At 56.9% G+C, this 18868-nt stretch overlaps 1 protein-coding gene across 3 annotated transcripts in view; it reads left to right on the top strand.

Moving 5' to 3' along the window:
* LOC125704778 (F-box/WD repeat-containing protein 7) overlaps window positions 1–6631 on the top strand; it is a 57979-nt gene extending 51348 nt beyond the window's left edge. For all 3 annotated transcript variants that reach the window (XM_048970788.1, XM_048970789.1, XM_048970791.1), the window contains 6 exons: window positions 26–162; window positions 310–423; window positions 2476–2657; window positions 2870–3095; window positions 3186–3396; window positions 4805–6631. In XM_048970788.1, the coding sequence (XP_048826745.1) occupies window positions 26–162; window positions 310–423; window positions 2476–2657; window positions 2870–3095; window positions 3186–3396; window positions 4805–5073 (1139 nt within the window). In that variant the 3' untranslated portion in view covers window positions 5074–6631. The remainder of the gene's footprint in view (window positions 1–25; window positions 163–309; window positions 424–2475; window positions 2658–2869; window positions 3096–3185; window positions 3397–4804) is intronic.
* The last annotated feature ends 12237 nt before the right edge of the window (window positions 6632–18868 follow it).

Raw genomic sequence — 18868 nt, 5'->3', positions numbered from 1 at the left:
ACCCCCACCCCCCCCGTCCTGGCAGGCATCGACGAGCCCCTGCACGTCAAGCGGAGAAAACCGGTCAAACCTGGCTTCACGCACAGCCCTTGGAAGAGCGCTTACATCAGGCAGCACAGGGTGGACACTAACTGGAGGAGAGGGGATCTTAAACCTCCCAAGGTAACTTTTGAAATGCATTCTTTACTACACTGCCCCCCCCCCCGGTGCCCCTGTGGTTGGTTAGCTTCAGACATTTCCAGAGGCTCTCCCGGAACCCCTTCCTTACGTTTCCTGCCCATGTTACAGCCCCCGCTGTGTTTCCTCCAGGTGCTCAAAGGTCACGACGACCATGTGATCACCTGCCTGCAGTTCTGCGGCAACCGCGTGGTCAGCGGCTCAGACGACAACACGCTGAAGGTGTGGTCGGCCATCACTGGCAAGGTAAGCACTGGTCTGATGGGGGCGCTGCGCAGGCAGCCCTGCCATCGGATGGCTTTGTCCATGTTCTTGTCTGCATGATGTTTTGATGTCCAAGAGAACAAACATGAATGTGTGGGCCTCACGTCCCCACGGCCCATGCGATGGGGGTGAAGTGCCCCCCCCGTACTTCTTTTTTGGTGGAGGGGCCCTTCAGGGCTGATAGTGTTCAGAGGAGGCCCCTGTCCTGAGTGTCCCCCGCAGTATGAATCTGCATGCAGCATGTGTTTGTGGTGGCCTGCTGGATCTACGCTGGTGGCTCACCTCAGAGAGGGTGACCCTCATGTTCAGGCAGCCCCATTTGGAACTGGACTGTGTTCCTCTTGTGGGGGATGCTAGAGGCGACCCCATGCGGGACCCTGTGTGCTCTCTCTCTCTCTCTCTCTCTCTCTCTCCGCACTCGTGTGCTCTCTCTCTCTCTCCGCACTCGTGTGCTCTCTCTCTCTCTCTCTCTCCGCACTCGTGTGCTCTCTCTCTCTCTCCCTCTCCGCACTCGTGTGCTCTCTCTCTCTCTCCCTCTCCGCACTCGTGTGCTCTCTCTCTCTCTCCCTCTCCGCACTCGTGTGCTCTCTCTCTCTCTCCCTCTCCGCACTCGTGTGCTCTCTCTCTCTCTCCCTCTCCGCACTCGTGTGCTCTCTCTCTCTCTCCCTCTCCGCACTCGTGTGCTCTCTCTCTCTCTCCCTCTCCGCACTCGTGTGCTCTGTCTCTCTCTCTCCCTCTCCGCACTCGTGTGCTCTGTCTCTCTCTCTCCCTCTCCGCACTCGTGTGCTCTGTCTCTCTCTCCCTCTCCGCACTCGTGTGCTCTGTCTCTCTCTCCCTCTCCGCACTCGTGTGCTCTGTCTCTCTCTCCCTCTCCGCACTCGTGTGCTCTGTCTCTCTCTCCCTCTCCGCACTCGTGTGCTCTGTCTCTCTCTCCCTCTCCGCACTCGTGTGCTCTGTCTCTCTCTCCCTCTCCGCACTCGTGTGCTCTGTCTCTCTCTCCCTCTCCGCACTCGTGTGCTCTGTCTCTCTCTCCCTCTCCGCACTCGTGTGCTCTGTCTCTCTCTTGATCGCTCTCACCCTCGTCTCTTTCTCTCTCACCCTCTCTCACTTGCCCGTCTGCCCGCAGTTTCGATGCACATTCCTCTGCCGCTGAGAGGCTCCGCCAGTTTCGCCCTCGTTTGCCCCCCCCAGCCAGTCCCCTGGCACGAGGCCCCTCCTACCCCCCCCCCCCGGCATTGCTGGGTCAGCATACTGCTCTCGCTGCCAGATTCACACCTTCCTTAACGTGCCATCAGCGCACCAGTACCTCCAGGCACGTCCAGCCGCTTTCAGACGGACGGCGCCCCCAGCCACTCGCTCACTGGCCCAATATTTCCTGTAGCCGGGGAAACGTGCCTCACCTCGCATTCCTGGGCCCAGTTTCACTGTTAGCCTGTTAAATATTTGCCCTGCTGGGATCACGCCCTTGTCTTGTCTCGGCTCAGTGTGACCCCATTCCTGCTTTCCCTGGCTCTTCCCATTTGGAAGCAGCCCTTCTTGTTGATTGGAATGAAGCTGAGCAGCTCTGTCTCGCTACACAGACCCGCGGGTCAGCAGAATGCGGCGGGCCGGAGCCGTCCTCCCCAGTGGGGGCTTTGGGGGTTTTCCCTCTGACTATCACTGTAACCTGAGTGAGCGCTCGGTAATAATCTGCTGCTGCCCCTGTGATCCTCATCACATTTTCAGATGGGACGGAGCATCAGGCCTGCATCAGGGTCTGACTGTGATAGGAGCGTTGAGGTTAGGGGGGGAACTGCCTGGAATCCCAGGATCGAGTTTCATTCCCACAATATCTGTGGAGGAAACAGAATTCAGCTGCAGTTCGTATGCGATCGTGTTGTAGGGATTATCACTGCAGCATGGCGTTGCCCTCTATGGCTGTGTGACACTGCATGCTTAATCATCCCCGAGCTCCATAGTGAGGCACTCAAATTCATTTAAAGCCGACTGGGCTACTGCAGCCCATCATCGTGCTCACCTGCTCTCCCCCCGCAGTGCTTACGGACGCTGGTGGGCCACACCGGGGGTGTCTGGTCCTCCCAAATGAGGGACAACATCATCATCAGCGGCTCAACAGACCGAACACTGAAGGTGTGGAACGCGGAAACGGGCGAGTGCATCCACACGCTGTACGGCCACACGTCCACTGTGCGCTGCATGCACCTGCACGACAAGAGGTGAGGTTGCGTGGGGGGCGATCATGGTACCGGGGGCAGGGCGGGGGCGGGAGGCTGTTACGGGCCCGGCTGCTGGTGTTTCTGAGTATACTTGGCTCAGTCCCTCAGGGTTTGCCCCTGGGGGAGGCAGGGGATAGACCTCTGTGAGATTTCTTCCATGTCCGCTGTGCCTCGTCACTGACCTTGCCTGCTGCCCTCTGGCCTCGCCCCAGGGTGGTGAGCGGATCGCGGGACGCCACACTGCGCGTCTGGGACATCGAGACAGGCCAGTGCCTGCACGTGCTGATGGGCCATGTGGCGGCAGTGCGCTGCGTGCAGTATGATGGGCGGCGTGTGGTCAGCGGCGCCTACGACTTCATGGTGAAGGTGTGGGACCCCGAGACGGAAACCTGCCTGCACACGCTCCAGGGCCACACCAACCGTGTCTACTCACTGCAGGTGGGGGGTGCTGTGTGGGTGGGGCGGGGCCGGACCGGGCTCTGCGCGGCACCTGGCAGCCCGCTAACATCTCGCCGTCGCCCCCCGCAGTTTGACGGCGTCCATGTGGTGAGCGGTTCCCTGGACACGTCCATCCGGGTCTGGGACGTGGAAACGGGGAACTGCATCCACACGCTGACGGGCCACCAGTCGCTGACCAGCGGCATGGAGCTCAGGGACAACATCCTGGTGTCGGGCAACGCCGACTCCACCGTCAAGATCTGGGACATCAAGACGGGCCAGTGTTTGCAGACGCTGCAGGGTGAGGCTCCTGGGCTGTGCTTAGCATGTGTGCCGTGTCTGTGGATCGCACACGCGTGTCTGTGGATCGCACCCCCCCGCATTCCTTCCTCCTTTTAGGCATCACATGCTTTTATTTAATAAAAAGCAGATTTTGCATTGGTGTGACAGCTGGCTGGCATTCCTGGGTATTTTTACAGGGGGTGTGATTTCACTGCTGGGTGCATTTTAATGTTTGACATGGGAGGGTTCTGGGTTCTGGGTTCTGGTTCTGATTCAGGGCTTTGCAGCCTCAGCTCAGCCTGAAAGCTCTTCGTCTTCACGGTCACGCTGTCACTCTGGACAGGAACCACCCGGCCGAGGGAAGGTGGGGGAACATCCGCCATCCGCATGTGACGTTTCGCTGTGGGCCCCCCTGTATGCTCAGCCAGAAAGCCGCCGCATAAATGGCCCTCTGTGTGAGGTCATGAGGTCCGCACCGGCTCCGACACGCAGTGTTTGTCATGAGGTCATTGTCTCTGCTCGCGGGAATCTGCCCGGGCATCCTCGCTGGTCTGCTCTCTGATTGGCCAGCAGGGCGCCATCCTCGCTGGTCTGCTCTCTGATTGGCCAGCAGGGCGCCATCCTCGATGGTCTGCTCTCTGATTGGCCAGCAGGGCGCCGCCAGCTTCAGCAGTAACAATGCTGTGTTCCCTGATTAATTATAAACAAAGGAGGGTTAATAATTAAGCCCTCATTACCATACTGTTTGCGGAGCAGAAAGATGCTGATTAAGAGCCTTAGTCTCTGACTGAGCCGCCTCCAAGTCACTTGGATTGTGTTCTGCGGGAGCCTTGTGTGAGTGTGTTTGTGCCCAGAACCCGGGGCTGTAACTTACCCGCGGGGCTTTAGGACCTGGGGCTGCCGGCTTCCCCAGCCAGCCGAAGGTCCCGCCTCCCCGGCCCCGCCTCCCCGGCCCCGCCTCCCCGGCCCCGCCTCCCCGGCCCCGCCTCCCCAGCCCCGGTGTCGCTTACCTCAACCTCAGGCATGTCCTCAGACCTGTTTACAGGCCTCATGATATGTCTGTCGTCTCTGGGATAGAATTATTTTTAAGTTAATCTGACGCCAGCTGTATTTGGAAGGGCTTTCTTAAAGTGTCTGCATCTGAGCTCATTTTTTAAATGAAATGAAATGACTTTGAATATAGTGTTAAAAACGAGTCTGCTCAGTGGGTTTCTGTCCCCAGATTGTTAGTAGCTGTAATACCACATCAGCTTGATGTTTTGGTAAGATGAGGTGACCTGGTAAACCGCGGTACTGTTCTACTGTGAGATTGTGTTCAATAGATTGTGCTGATCGGGGGGGGCAGTTTCCCGCTGCATTCTGGGATTGAAAGGCGCAGCGAGGAGGTGGGGCGGTGGAAGGTCTCACAGCCCGTCTCTCCTGCCCAGGTCCCCACAAGCACCAGAGTGCCGTCACATGTCTGCAGTTTAACAAGAACTTTGTGGTGACCAGCTCGGACGACGGCACGGTGAAGCTGTGGGACCTGCGGACGGGCGACTTCATCCGCAACCTGGTGACGCTGGAGAGCGGCGGCAGCGGCGGCGTGGTGTGGCGCATCCGCGCCTCCAACACCAAGCTGGTGTGTGCCGTGGGCAGCCGGAACGGCACCGAGGAGACCAAGCTGCTGGTGCTGGACTTTGACGTGGACATGAAGTGAGGCCCGATGGGGACCGGCGGGGTCTCTGGGCCGGGCTTTTCATGGGCTCCGTCCTCCAGCCCCCACCCCCGGAATAAGGGCCGGGCCCCCGCAGCCGAGTGGTCCGTGTCATCCAGAAAGGGGTTGGTCTGAGACGGGGGAGGTGGGGCAGGCGGAGCCGGCACGAGGGGGGGGCCCTGCAGGGGACTTGTCGGTTTGGACATGGTCCAGTGAGCCGGCGGGAGCATGGGGTCGCTCAGTGTAACGGGGACAGTGGGGGGGGGGCATCCCGGTATGCTAACTAGTGTAAAATAATCATTAAGGTAACATAGAGTGTTGTAACGGAGAAAAAAAAGCTACTTACTTGGGGGGACAGGGGGGGTGGGAGTTACCAAAAGCAGGGCAACAATCACATGACCTTTTGGGGTGGGGCCACTGCGTTCTCCGTCTGACACACGTGCTGTGGGATCTTACTGTCCCATCAGACTCGCTTAAGGTTTCACCGATCCGCTGCCAGCCACAATCACAGTATTAACGCCCCCCCCCCCCCCCCCCCCCCCACACAGAGCGCTGTGTGCTGTGTCCTCTGTGACAGCTCTCTGAGAGATCATGGCAATTCACCCGTCCCTCAGTACTGTACCCCAGTGGCCAAACTGTATTTATGCTGCTAAATGGTGGAGATGTGTGACCTTTACTGCTGAGACGTTTTAGTCCCAGATGAAATTTTCTGATCGTTCGGACTTTTTAAAACTGAGAAACATTAAATGTAACCTTGAGCCAGCTGTGCCTCCTGAGTGCAGGTGGGTTTGGGAGCGAGATCCCGAGGTCCACGAGCTCCGGGAGGTCACGAGATCCCGAGGTCCGCTGGGTCCAGGAGGATGTGCACGTTTATTTACTGTGTGTGTGCGCGCTCGTGCGTGCGTGCGTGTGTCCGTGTTTGTGTTTGTGTCCCCGTGCAGGCTGTAAACACATTCCCTGGAACGACGTGCTTTCTGCCTGCTCTCTAAGGAGACTACACTTTGTGGACTGTGGAGATGGAATGGGGGGAGGGGGAGGCAGGGCCCGTCCCCCCCCAAGGATGAGGCAGTGCATATGCTGACCCGGGCACCGTGTCCCGTCTCCCACAGACGTCCCATCTAACCCCTGCGACAAAGCTGACAAAGGGCCGACTTTGCTTCCAGAGCCGAGCAGAGAGTATTAACCCATCGGACACGTGACTGCGGGGTACATGATGCCCCCCCCCCCCCCCCGCATGCCGGCACTGCACGACGTAGCCAAACGACATGCTCCTGGAGGGCCATGGGACTTCAGCCGAACTGTGAAAGTGGTGCAGCGCTGCACATTCAAGGCCGTGCCCGCCTGCCCACCCGCCCGCTCTGCGCCGCGCCGTCCACCTGTTCTAATTTATGACCTGGTTTAAAGAGAATCACCACCTTCAGATGTTACAGATTTTCCGGTTCATCTTACTGCCTCATAACAGACAGGAAGATCAATAAACAAACAAAAGGGATTGTCTCCTTTGATTTATTTAGGATTTTTATTTTCTTAAGTGCAATAAAATGTTGGTTTTTGCTTTTCATTTCAAGCATCCAAGTCGTCTCTGGTGTCTGTCTGCCCATGTCATGTATGTTGCGTGTGTGTGACCATGAACCGGGCATGCGCCTTGCGGTGTGTTTGAGAGCTGTGGAGTGCGGTAAGTGATCTCTGCGGTCTTTTTTCAGTAACGCCCTCTCCACTTCATCTTGACCGTGTCCTGCGGTCTGAGGATGGACCCCAGGAGGTGTTGGTACTCAGGCCCTTCCAGATGCTGCCGCTTGCTCTGCCGTGGCCCACAGACGCATGGCGGGTTGAGTTTTAATCTGCAGAGGTGGTGTCTCTTGTGATCGCCCAGCCCAACAGTGACCAGCTCTGTGCTGGTGAACCTCATCGTTTATGCAAAGCCCCCGTTTGTGGGGATGCCTGCGGGCTCCTCCACTCTCCTGTCTTTCGGAGCGTCAGGCGCTCTGACAGGAATGTGCACTTTGATCGGTAATTATTCTGACGGCACCTCGATTCCTTTGATCAGATGCCCGGGGTTTTTTTTTTTTGAAAATCTGCGGCCTTTACCGGCAAAAGAAGCCTGTGACGGGCGTGCTGGCTTTGCAAAAATGAGACATGCATTCACCGATTTCTTTTTATCAGCGAAGTCTGTCCTTACGCCGGTAGGTAACTGCCTATGGGTAACTGCCTTAGACTGTCACACTTTCCTTAGATGGGAGCGTTTGAGAATTTGTACGCGTGGTAATGAGCTTCATAAACAAGCATGAAGTCGGACACCTCCCACGTTTAATGCGCTGTTGGTGGAAATATAATGCAAGACGGAGGCATTATGCTGAAAGCTTATAGTGGCATTAGTTGGCCCCATTGCTGCAGAGAGGGCCTGCGGCTTGTGCTGGAGTTTGCTCCTGGAGCACCGGGGGGGTGGGGGCTTGCCTATTGCACTGCAGCATGCGACCACGTGCGGGCCGGCACAAGGTAGTCCTGCAGGTAGATCTCACGGGAATCTGTCTCGCACCATGCCGCATCCTTAGCCTTTGGCTATCTGACGGGACAGGAGTGCATCAGGCATCTCATTTCACAGCTGTCAGACACTCGCAGGGGAGAGGAGATGGAAAGGCTGCCCTGGGCGCCTGGCTGGGCTTTGCTCTGAGAACCGTCTCTCTCCTTAACCCACATAATCGAGCCCAGGCTGGTTTGTTCTGGGTGTATAACATGAAAACTTTATTGATCCCCCAGGGAAAATTCTTTATCGTCCAGCAGTGAGGTGCGAAAAGTGCAGACAAGTAAACATAGTGCAAGGTGGGATGACACATTCTCACGGATGAGCCCCTCATGCTATGACCGTAAACATAGTGCAAGTTTAAATCACACAGACCCCCCCCCCCCCCCCATTTCTAATGTTTATGTGAGAAGCTCATTTTGAACTGAATGCTAGGTTAGCTTTCAAAAGGCTTTTTCTCCCTGTTTTGTGTTACTACGTCAGCAAATGTTAGATGCAGTAGACCATTATGGGTAAGAAATCAATCAGGGAGAATCTATAGCACACTGATGGATGGTGCTGTCTGCTGCCAGCTTTGCGTCACTGTGGCGTCCAGCATTTCACTAGGTGACCTTGTCCTCGGGCTCCAGGCCGCATCCTTTCACGCTCTGCTTAATTACCGTGCTTCGGCTGACCAGAGCGCCTCTCAAAGGCCGTCTGCATGGCAGCAAATTAGAGCCTTTTAAAATGCCTCCCAGCACGATCGCAATGTGCTCCTCTGGCAAGGACTACATGCAGAACCTGATGGATGGCTCCGGAAGACGGAGTGAGTCCCGGTCTGATCGGGCCCAGCAGAGGGGTCAGTCTCATTCGTATTCCCCGATGGACCTTGATGCTTCCCACAGGGACTCTCCGAATGCCAGGCGTGGCTAATCACCGGAGCAAAGCCGCCTCCTGCCTCGGCCCCGGTCCAGAGAGACAAAGATGATTGAAAGAGGCAGGCTGGGGCGCCGCTGGCACGCACCCGCGGGCATCCCGACGGCCACAATGCCAGGCTGACGTAACGGGGGGAGACAGTGCCAGGGCCCCAGGCTCGGGTCACGCTGCCCTAGTTTGGAATAATCCACAGGGGCGCCCCACGGGGGCGGGCCAGCTGGGAAAAGAGGGCTTGAGAGGCACATGTCCCCCCTCCCCGGGGTGGGAATAGACCCCACTGGCCAGTGCCTGTCTTCCCCTGACGTGCCCTTTGTTTCTCTGGCGTGGGGCGGGGGGCTGTTTACAGGGCAGTGTGTGGAGACACTCATTCATTCACCCTACTGTCCTCTGTCTCGTTTTTGGCTGCCGTCCGCTTCTCACGTACAAAAGGACCTTTGAGTCAGTCTCTGCGCGTAACGTTTAGGTCACCGTGGCAGTGGCCAGGCCTGCCGTGTGCTGGCGGAGGCCGAAGGTGGGATGCTATAGGGACGCGCTGAAAAGTCAGATTGTGCGCGTGTGTAAATAAAACATCGTCCACGTGGTGCCATCGTCACTGAGCCCACCTCAGCCTCAAAGCTCCGCCTCCCCCCTCATCACCTCAGCCTCAAAGCTCCGCCTCCCCCCTCATCACCTCAGCCTCAAAGCTCCGCCTCCCCCCTCATCACCTCAGCCTCAAAGCTCCGCCTCCCCCCTCATCACCTCAGCCTCAAAGCTCCGCCTCCCCCCTCATCACCTCAGCCTCAAAGCTCCGCCTCCCCCCTCATCACCTCAGCCTCAAAGCTCCGCCTCCCCCCTCATCACCTCAGCCTCAAAGCTCCGCCTCCCCCCTCATCACCTCAGCCTCAAAGCTCCGCCTCCCCCCTCATCACCTCAGCCTCAAAGCTCCGCCTCCCCCCCCATCACCTCAGCCTCAAAGCTCCGCCTCCCCCCCCATCACCTCAGCCTCAAAGCTCCGCCTCCCCCCTCATCACCTCAGCCTCAAAGCTCCGCCTCCCCCCTCATCACCTCAGCCTCAAAGCTCCGCCTCCCCCCTCATCACCTCAGCCTCAAAGCTCCGCCTCCCCCCTCATCACCTCAGCCTCAAAGCTCCGCCTCCCCCCTCATCACCTCAGCCTCAAAGCTCCGCCTCCCCCCTCATCACCTCAGCCTCAAAGCTCCGCCTCCCCCCTCATCACCTCAGCCTCAAAGCTCCGCCTCCCCCCCCATCACCTCAGCCTCAAAGCTCCGCCTCCCCCCCCATCACCTCAGCCTCAAAGCTCCGCCTCCCCCCTCATCACCTCAGCCTCAAAGCTCCGCCTCCCCCCTCATCACCTCAGCCTCAAAGCTCCGGCTCCCCCATCACACTTCTGCCCCAGGTTCAGCAGCTCTCCCCTCGCCTCCTCAGCCCTGGGGCGGCGGCTCCCCCCTCATCTCCTTCGTTTCCTCAGCCCTGGGGTGGCGGCTCCCCCCTCGTCTCCTCAGCCCTGGGGCGGTGGCTCCCCCCTCGTTTCCTCAGCCCTGGGGCGCCGGCTCCCCCCTCGTTTCCTCAGCCCTGGGGCGCCGGCTCCCCCCTCGTTTCCTCAGCCCTGGGGCGCCGGCTCCCCCCTCGTTTCCTCAGCCCTGGGGCGCTGGCTCCCCCGTTGTCTCCTCGGCCTGGGGTGGCGGCTCCCCCCTCATCTCCTTCGTTTCCTCAGCCCTGGGGCGGTGGCTCCCCCCTCATCTCCTTCGTTTCCTCAGCCCTAGGGCGCCGGCTCCCCCCTTGTCTCCTCGGCCCTGGGGCGCCGGCTCCCCCCTTGTCTCCTCAGCCTGGGGTGGCGGCTCCCCCCTCGTTTCCTCGGCCCTGGGGCGCCGGCTCCCCCCTCGTCTCCTCTGCCTACCCTTTACTTGAATAATTTTGCATCTTGAAGCTCTGTGGGGTCATGCTGTGTCACACGGGGGTCTCTGAGACCCCGTGCGGGTTGTAGCAGTGTGCGATCTGGTGACGCTGAGACTGCTTTGTACAGATTATATCATTTATGCTAATCATTTTCTCCCATGTGCCAAATAGCTTGAACGCATCTTTTCATTTTTTATTTATCCTGGTATCATGCTTTTTCCAGTGTTCCAGTGCATCTCCTGCTTGTTTTGTTTAGTGTGTACAGTCATCCACTGTCCGGTGCTGACTGTCCCTCTATCATCATCTATTTAACTTGTTCTATTCCCAGAGGGGAAACAGATTAACAATTCAGGATTTTGTAATACGGCGACAATGGCGGAGCCAAACTGATCCAATTCAGTGTTTAACTGCTAAAAGCCTTAGCTGTTCGCCTTGAAAATACCACGAGGTTTTATCAATCCATCATTATTTCAAGTACAGATCTCGCCTTTTTATGAGGGCTTAGGAATTAATGAGCAGCCCTGGGTTTAATGAAGGCCTCCCACATCAAAGAAGCGTCATAATGGACCAGTCACATTATTCCATATGAATGGGGCGTATGCATGATCGGGCCGGCGGGAGTCAGACACTGGGCCCACCGGACTCGGATTTCATGGCAGCACCAGACATTGCTTTTACTCAACATCTGCCAGCAGCAAGAGTCAATTTATGCCATACTGCTGCATGGGGTGAAATTAGCACCCCAAGGGAGATTTTATATGCCATTAGGAAACTCCACGTCTGAAATGTGCCTGTTCTGGGAGGCGGGGCTTAGACATCTGAAATATGCAAAAAATGTGAGGTTATTAACAGTATCCCGGCGACCGGGGGTGGGGGGGGGTCAGCATGTAGCTGCTGCTCGCAGGAGAAGCAGCCCGGGGAGGAGAATGCTCTTGATGTCTGAGGCCTCTCACTGCCAGTAGACAGCAGCAGTGTGAGGGCCCCCTGTTGGGCACAACCAGTCACTACAGTAAGTATTAAATAAACTCGTTCCTTGTTTTGGAGATGTTGAAGCAGCATGTTCTGCTAACCAGCTAGCTAGCTGCCATTTTCTGGCTTTACTCGGCAGTTATTTATTTAGTTTGTGAAACGTCGGGGGGGGGCAAAGTAACTTTTCAAGTAGGGCCACAGAAAGAACAGTAAGTGGAGCCGGAGACAGGGTGGAGCGGAGCGGAATGCAGCAGTGAGCGCTGGCAGTGCGGCGATAGATGAAGGAGGTCCACTGTCTCGTAACGGATGAGGTGGAGCCGCAGACAGGGTGGAGCGGAGCGGAATGCAGCAGTGAGCGCTGGCAGTGCGGCGATTGATGAAGGAGGTCCACTGTCTCGTATAGGAGCCTCTCCGATTCTGCCTGCTCCTGCTGATGTAGGGCTTCCTGAAGTGTTTGGCCCCAAAGCAATTTCTAGAAAGCTCCTGTAAATAAGGATAATAAGTGACATTTGCTGAGAGGCAGCCCAGTGTGGGAGGTAATCGCTCTCTTTGTTTACCGATGAATGTAGATTCACTCCCTTCCAAAGCACATTTCATGCCAAGACTCTCCTGTATCCTCTAACCCCCCCCCCCCCCCCCCCCCGGACCTGCCAACAGAGCCAGGAAGCTGGACCACTCAGCATTGTTAAGCAGATTGTCCCTGATTCGTTAAGCAGAGTGTCTTACACAGTCGGGGGGGGGGGGGGGGGTGTTTGGCTGAATGGGTTTTATGAAATTTCTTGAAATCACTGAGAATACCTAACCCCCCCCCCCCCCTCCTTTCCGGCTTCTCCTCCTCATCCATTTGGTTTGGCTGGAGATTTCTCAGGTCTGACAAATCCAGACTGATCCTTTGATAATTTGTGAGAAATCTTCAGCTCATCGGGCTGCTCTGAGTTAAAAGCCGCACGTCACCCTACTGCTGCCTATATTACTGATCTGTAAGTGTCTCCTTTTAACAAGTTTATTTCAATGGCCCATGTTTACATGCAGCCTCGCTGCAGCCTGCAGGGAGCGCCCGCAAAGCCGGGAAGCAGCATTCTCGCAGGTAAGCCCCCCCTACTTTCGCTAGCGACGTTTCTGCAGTGGGGACCCTGCGTGTGTTCCTGCTATTCAGCATGGGGAGCCTCCCACAGCGAGGTTCTGATCCGGGGCAGCTGTAATCCTCTCTGCGTGCCGGTAGCATGGGATCTCCGTCGGCTGAAAGGCCGCTTGGAAGGAGACAGACCCAGAAGTGTTTGGGGCGAATGCAGATGAGTCGTGTCCCTGGCTTTGTTTTTCGCCGGGCTTACGATCTGCTGGCATCCGCTCTGTGATGTTAGGAGAGGGAAACCACACGTTAGCATGTAGCATTAGCTGCCCAAAGGTCTCCGGGCTCTAGGCTCATTCACCATAAATTAAGCAGATTGATGCTGACAGTGTGCAATTTATTAACAGTGTTGTGTTTCATGTAAACAGGGAGTAAATTCTCACGCCCAAATGTCAGCTGCACATTCCCTGGTATTTAACTCTTAGCTTTCTTGAAAATTTGCAGCTCAGGTTGCGATTTCGCAGTCACCTCTGACGTGAACTTTTGACTTTCTAGACTTCAGGGTTTTTTCCGCAGTTCATTATTCTCCTGAAAACTCGCCTCGGGCCTCTTAAGTACTTTAGAGAAAACAGACGTAACTCACTCGTTCTGGCAAGCTGAGCCTATAATTTTATGCAGGTCATTCTAGGGGAGCTGGGAGATCTCGCCTGTCTCTGCCTCTCTACCTGTTACACGCCCAGCCCCTCGTGTTACACGCCCAGCCCCTCGAATCTCTGCCTCTCTGCCTGTTACCCATCCAGCCCCTCGGATCTCTGCCTCTCTGCCTGTTACCCATCCAGCCCCTCGGATCTCTGCCTGTTACCCATCCAGCCCCTCGGATCTCTGCCTCTCTGCCTGTTACCCATCCAGCCCCTCGAATCTCTGCCTGTTACCCGCCCAGCCCCTCGGATCTCTGCCTCTCTGCCTGTTACCTGCCCAGCCCCTCGGATCTCTGCCTCTCTACCTGTTACCCGCCCAGCCCCTCGGATCTCTGCCTGTTACCCGTCCAGCCCCTCGGATCTCTGCCTGTTACCCGCCCAGCCCCTCGGATCTCTGCCTGTTACCCGTCCAGCCCCTCGGATCTCTGCCTGTTACCCGTCCAGCCCCTCGGATCTCTGCCTGTTACCCGTCCAGCCCCTCGGATCTCTGCCTGTTACCCGTCCAGCCCCTCGGATCTCTGCCTGTTACCCGTCCAGCCCCTCGGATCTCTGCCTGTTACCCCGCCCAGCCCCTCAGATCTCTGCCTGTTACCCGCCCAGCCCCTCGGATCTCTGCCTGTTACCCGTCCAGCCCCTCGGATCTCTGCCTGTTACCCGTCCAGCCCCTCGAATCTCTGCCTCTCTGCCTGTTACCCATCCAGCCCCTCGGATCTCTGCCTCTCTGCCTTTTACCCATCCAGCCCCTCGGATCTCTGCCTCTCTGCCTGTTACCCATCCAGCCCCTCAGATCTCTGCCTGTTACCCGTCCAGCCCCTCGGATCTCTGCCTCTCTGCCTGTTACCCATCCAGCCCCTCGGATCTCTGCCTGTTACCCGTCCAGCCCCTCGGATCTCTGCCTGTTACTCGCCCAGCCCTCGGATCTCTGCCTGTTACCCGTCCAGCCCCTTGGATCTCTGCCTGTTACCCGTCCAGCCCCTCGGATCTCTGCCTGTTACTCGCCCAGCCCTCGGATCTCTGCCTGTTACCCGCCCAGCCCCTCGGATCTCTGCCTCTCTGCCTGTTACCTGCCCAGCCCCTCGATTCTCTGCCTCTCTACCTGTTACCCGCCCAGCCCTCGGATCTCTGCCTGTTACCCGCCCAGCCCCTCGGATCTCTGCCTGTTACCCGCCCAGCCTCTCGGATCTCTGCCTGTTACCCACCCAGCCCCTCGGATCTCTGCCTGTTACTCGCCCAGCCCCTCGGATCTCTGCCTGTTACCCGCCCAGCCCCTCCGATCTCTGCCTGTCCACCTGTTACCCCGCCCAGCCCCTCGGATCTCTGCCTGTCTACCTGTTACCCGCCCAGCCCCTCGATTCTCTGCCTCTCTACCTGTTACCCGCCCAGCCCCTCGAATCTCTACCTGTTACCCGTCCAGCCCCTCGGATCTCTGCCTGTTACCCGCCCAGCCCCTCGGATCTCTGCCTGTTACCCGTCCAGCCCCTCGGATCTCTGCCTGTTACCCGCCCAGCCCCTCGGATCTCTGCCTGTTACCCGTCCAGCCCCTCGGATCTCTGCCTGTTACCCGCCCAGCCCCTCGGATCTCTGCCTGTTACCCGTCCAGCCCCTCGGATCTCTGCCTGTTACCCGCCCAGCCCCTCGGATCTTTGTTTGTCACCTACCTGATTTTTAGGAGTAACAGCCTTGTAGCAGTGGGGTCACACTCAATGTCTGGCAAAAGTAACACTTCTGGCAAGAAGCTTGTGTATTCATAGTGTCAACAGGTAAAAGAGCACCTCTCCTCTAACCAGGACTCCCCATCTTGTGTGGCATGATGAACACAACAGGTGAAGGTAGCTGAATCTGACTAACAGCTGTGACGTGCCAGATCTGAAGGGAAACTAAAATATTTTATCTGAAACCGTTAAATATTTCAACTGCAGCTGGCTGATATTGGTACTCGTACAAAGAAAACGAGAAATCCTGTATATTTGCTCTTACCCAGACGTGGAGAGTTTGGAGTCTGAATTACATTTTATATTATCAACAATTAGGCCCTAGTGAGTGATTGATCGCCTGGCTTTGCCCCACCCAGGACAGTTGAGTTGCCCATCAGGTGACATGCTCTGATAAAAACAGGGCATTTCATTCCGCCGTGGGATGGTACCTCCTTTCGTCACCCACTTTCCTGCCCTCAAGCCGATGACTGAAAACAAGCCCCCTGAAAGGCAACATTTAGCAGTGTTTCACTCCAGTGATTTCCGGCGCTACCCTTAACCTTCACTCACCACGTCAGACACTGAGCTGCCCTGGGGGGGGTGAAGCTTTATTGTCATTCATATAAGTGCATTGACAGTGCGTAGCTCCTGGCAGGCTTAAACACTATGCAGTGACGAATAACAACACACAGCAAATAGCCCGATAGTGAACAATAACATTAAGACAATGTATAGAATATGCAAACAATAGCATCGAGGTGGGACCATGAGGTGCTGAGTAGCAGCAGTTAATACGTGACAGTGCTGACAAACGTACACTGGCCTGATAACTGCCAGTGTGACCCTGGCAGTGTGATTGCAGTGTGACCCTGATCCTCTATGGGGTGAATCAGCTGACTGACAGGCTCTCAGTATTTCCCCACCATCCTCTTGTTTTTTTTCTTATTACTTACACGCTTCAGCCCCTGACCCCAGGACTCCGGGACCCCCTGTAAGCAGGGATACAGTAATAAGAGCTGGTCGCGTTGCCGCTCACCTGCCTTTAAGCCAAACTTGTTTTCTCTCTGCTTCCCTAAGGAGACTTATTGTTTTCCCCCTCTTTGTTTGGCTTGTGTACCCCCTGCACCCCCGCCCCCCCCCACAGAAAAGTGGAGCTCCTAACCCCCGGCTTCTCCCCAGCCCCCCCATGCCGCCTGCCTCTGTTTTCCATCCTGCCTGCGTTCCCACGCATTGCTTTTCCAAGCTGCCACACAGGCTGGCCCCGCGCTCTCAATGCCGCATTGTTCGCCCTGTGCTGAGACCTCCGTCACGCTGTCATTATGCCGCCACTCTTACTATGAGATTTCTGTCTGTGCCACAGGCCTGCGCAACTCAGACAGCGGCTGGGGGCCGGTTCGGTTCGGTGGGTGCACCCCGCCCCTCCTGCCCGGTCCTGGGCCTGGCTCCTCGCCACAGCTGCTGAGCTGGCCCAACCCACCCCCATGTGTCCGCTGATATAGTATGTGGTATTAGCCTGTCATCCCCAGAAGGGGTGTAACCATGCAGATCCAAGAAAAACACACTTTGAGTCCTGCTAGGGGACCCCACAGACCGGACCAGCCCAGCCCTGCGACGTGGTGCACCCCGCATTCCCCGCCAGGGGACCCCACGGACCAGACCAGCCTAACCCTGCGACGTGGTGCACCCCGCATTCCCTGCCAGGGGACCCCACGGACCAGACCAGCCTAACCCTGCGACGTGGTGCACCCCGCATTCCCTGCCAGGGGACCCCACGGACCGGACCAGCCCAGCCCTGCGACGTGGTGCACCCCGCATTCCCCGCCAGGGGACCCCACGGACCGGACCAGCCCAGCACTGCGACGTGGTGCACCCCGCATTCCCTGCCAGTGAAGCACGGAGCTGCAGCTTGTTTGACTGCGGTCAGCTCTGGGGAGGAGCCAGCTTGTGGGAGAATCTCACAAACCTCCCCCCGCTGCTTGTTATTCTCACCTGATTTGCCAGCAGGTCACCTTAGCCGGCAAGCACAGAAGGCTCGAAAGCACAGGCGAACTTAGAATATGAAGATGAAATTGAATAAATCACCCCCCAGGGCCATGAGTTTGATTACAGCTGCAGCTCAGTGTGAAGTCACATGTTCTGTTTGTGTTTTTGTGTGTGTTCCAGTTCAGGCTGTACCTGTCCTGCGATGGACTCGCTTCCCAGCCAGGGTCTTCTTGTCCTGCTATGGGCTGGTTTCCAGTGCTGCGTATCCCCTGTCCTGCGATGGACTCACTTCCCAGCCAGGCTGTACCTGTCCTGCGATGGACTCACTTCCCAGCCAGGGTCTTCCTGTCCTGCTATGGGCTGGTTTCCAGTCTTGCGTATCCCCTGTCCTGCGATGGATTCGCTTCCCAGCCAGGGTCTTCTTGTCCTGCTATGGGCTGGTTTCCAGTGCTGCGTATCCCCTGTTCTGCGATGGACTCACTTCCCAGCCAGGCTGTACCTGTCCTGCGATGGACTCACTTCCCAGCCAGGGTCTTCCTGTCCTGCTATGGGCTGGTTTCCAGTCTTGCGTATCCCCTGTCCTGCGATGGACTCGCTTCCCAGCCAGGGTCTTCCTGTCCTGCTATGGGCTGGTTTCCAGTCTTGCGTATCCCCTGTCCTGCGATGGATTCGCTTCCCAGCCAGGGTCTTCTTGTCCTGCTATGGGCTGGTTTCCAGTCTTGCGTATCCCCTGTCCTGCGATGGACTCACTCCCCGGCCAGGGTCTTCTTGTCCTGCTATGGGCTGGTTTCCAGGCCTGCGTATCCCCTGTCCTGCGATGGACTCACTCCCCGGCCAGGGTCTTCTTGTCCTGCTATGGGCTGGTTTCCAGTCTTGCGTATCCCCTGTCCTGCGATGGACTCGCTTCCCAGCCAGGGTCTTCTTGTCCTGCTATGGGCTGGTTTCCAGTCTTGCGTATCCCCTGTCCTGCGATGGACTCGCTTCCCAGCCAGGGTCTTCCTGTCCTGCTATGGGCTGGTTTCCAGTCTTGCGTATCCCCTGTCCTGAGATGGACTCGCTTCCCAGCCAGGGTCTTCCTGTCCTGCTATGGGCTGGTTTCCAGGCCTGCGTATCCCCTGTCCTGCGATGGACTCGCTTCCCAGCCAGGGTCTTCTTGTCCTGCTATGGGCTGGTTTCCAGTCCTGCGTATCCCCTGTCCTGCGATGGACTCACTTCCCAGCCAGGGTGTTCCTGTCCTGCTATGGGCTGGTTTCCAGTCTTGCGTATCCCCTGTCCTGCGATGGACTCGCTTCCCAGCCAGGGTCTTCTTGTCCTGCTATGGGCTGGTTTCCAGGCCTGCGTATCCCCTGTCCTTCGATGGACTCACTCCCCGGCCAGGGTGTTCCTGTCCTATGCCTGGTGTTTCCTGTGATTCCTGGATCCCTGTAACGCTGCACAGAACTCAGACTTGGACACCCCCTTAGAGAGACGCGCCAGTGGAGTGCTTATCTCCCAATCAGGCAGCGCCTCTCAGCTGAAACATTCTGAAATGAAGCAGACTTTTCCCAGTGCTTAAAAGCCTTCTGTAACTGTCATTCAGCAGCTTAATTGCTGCTCAACACTGAAAACAACAGACTGAATGAGGAGGAGGAAAAGCTTTTCTGTTCAATAAAAAAAACTAGTGTTGTGAGAGGATGGTTCTGAGAGCTGTGTGTAAGGCAGAGCACACCTGTGAGTCCCTGACAGCACGAATACAGCCAGACTGCCCCCCTGATTACACTGAGAATAAAACATCGAGGGCTGAAATTGCACCTTTTCTTCGGAACTGGCTGTCTTCATATTTAATGGCATGTTTAATTTCATAAACATAAACATAAGCTGGATTTCTGTGTATGCCATCCCTAAGGGATATATTGATAAGGCCTTCCTGCATACAGAGATTGAGTGTTTCCTGTCCAACAGGGCAGGTGGTCTGGTCCCTCTTACTATTTAATTCCAAATAATTCTATATGTACCTGACACCCTCTGGGGGCTGTAATCCTGTCTGTTCGGGTCAGGTGACCCATGACTGCGCTG

This window comes from Brienomyrus brachyistius, chromosome 12 (genome assembly GCF_023856365.1).
Source record: "Brienomyrus brachyistius isolate T26 chromosome 12, BBRACH_0.4, whole genome shotgun sequence".
Lineage (NCBI taxonomy): Eukaryota > Metazoa > Chordata > Actinopteri > Osteoglossiformes > Mormyridae > Brienomyrus > Brienomyrus brachyistius.
The sequence above is the reverse complement of the archived record's forward strand: the minus strand, read 5'-3'. Positions and strand labels throughout refer to the sequence as shown.